Here is a 1,662-nt window from a genome sequence, read left to right on the forward strand (position 1 = left end):
TTGCTGTACATTATAAAAAATTATAAAATATTTCCAAATGTGTTTTGATAATTCTACATCCTTGGAAAAGTAGTACAATATCAATAATACAGACAAAAATGAAAGAGGAGACTTTTAATTTGTGAATCATAACAATAGTAAATGCTTGTATTTCTACTATCTACTCTACAGTTCTTATCAAGGTAAAATTGTCTCAAATTCATTTATCCCTCCTTTTAATGTTTATGATTTATTTAAAAGTGTGATTTGTTTGTTAGTGGTTCATACAAATCTCAGTTTTACTGTTTAAAAATGTTTATTTACTATCACACAAAATTAATAATATATTTGATGTTCCAGGAAAAATCAACATTCTACATAACTTACAGTAATCTCTGTTATTACCATGCCTTCTAAATCAATAAACATGACCAACAAAGAGAATGCAAACTCCGTTACACACTTTATCCTCCTAGGCTTCCCCTCAAGTCCAGAAAGGCAGCTGATCTACTTTGGGCTGTTCTCAGTAGCTTACATTCTGACCATCTTGGGGAACACAGCCATTGTCTCTGCTGTGCGAGCAGACCAGCACCTTCACACCCCCATGTACATCTTCTTGGGGAATTTCTCTCTCCTGGAAATATGTTACGTCACTACAACTGTCCCCAATATGTTGAAAAACTTCCTCTCTACAAACAAGTCCATATCTTTTGTAAGTTGTTTTGCACAATTCTACTTCTTCTTTTCGTTTGGGTACGATGAGGGCTTCTACCTTTGCATCATGGCCTTTGACAGGTATCTTGCCATCTGCTACCCTCTCCATTATCCATGCATCATGACTAGACAGCTCTGCACTGGCCTGCTTTTCTTTGGATGGTCCTGTGGCTTCATCCTCTTTCTAACTCCATTTGTTTTCATTTCACAGTTACCCTACTGTGGCCCAAATATTATCAATCATTTTGTGTGTGACCCTGTTCCACTGATGATGCTGTCTTGTTCTAAGGACATCACCACCCACTTCGTTTATTCTTTTTTCAATGCTTTCTTCATGATTGGTACTTTCATTTTTATCATTTGCTCTTATGCTCTCGTGATTTGGGCTGTGGTACAAATGCCTTCAGCAGCAAGCAAGCACAAGGCTTTCCTGACGTGTGCTTCTCATTTAGTAGTTGTTATCCTTTTTTATGGCTCTATTATGGTGATGTATGTTGGTCCTGAATCTGGACGCACAGTGAAGATGCAAAGAAACATTACCTTGTTTTATTCTGTGATCACGCCTCTATGCAATCCTCTAATATATAGCTTGAGAAACAAAGAGATGAAGGATGCACTGAGGAAAATGTTTAAGATTGAAAAAGTTGTCCTTAAAGTATAAGTGAAAGACAAATCACAACTCTAAATTCCAACTTTCCTTAGTAAGACCTGAGTGATGTATTTGTCTACATTCTATGACAGTTTACTGAGAACTATTCTAATAAGGGCCCGTAAGGATCTTAAACACTATTTAATATGAGATGCTAAAGTCTTGTTTGAGAAGACTATGCTTTAACACATGAACTGGAGTAAGGAAAATCTTACATGTGAAAGTCAAAATGTCAATCTGTATTGTAATTCAAATTCTGAAAATAAGACAGAGATATTGTTTTTGTACTACTGAGCTACAGTAACTAATATATACATAAT

The 1,662-nt window shown here is 35.7% G+C and overlaps 1 protein-coding gene across 1 annotated transcript; it reads left to right on the forward strand.

Moving 5' to 3' along the window:
- Positions 1-406: 406 nt before the first annotated feature.
- LOC101579403 (olfactory receptor 11G2-like) lies at positions 407-1,354 on the forward strand. The gene has a single exon (XM_012517542.1). It carries the CDS (start codon positions 407-409, stop codon positions 1,352-1,354), a length of 948 nt encoding a protein of 315 aa, XP_012372996.1.
- Positions 1,355-1,662: the final 308 nt, after the last annotated feature.

Source organism: Octodon degus, unplaced genomic scaffold, assembly GCF_000260255.1.
Source record: "Octodon degus isolate 3935 unplaced genomic scaffold, OctDeg1.0 scaffold00189, whole genome shotgun sequence".
Taxonomy (NCBI): Eukaryota; Metazoa; Chordata; class Mammalia; order Rodentia; family Octodontidae; genus Octodon; species Octodon degus.

Bases quoted from the DNA above. Each gene is read 5' to 3' on its own strand.
- LOC101579403 (XM_012517542.1), top strand. From the start codon at position 407: ATGACCAACAAAGAGAATGCAAACTCCGTTACACACTTTATCCTCCTA.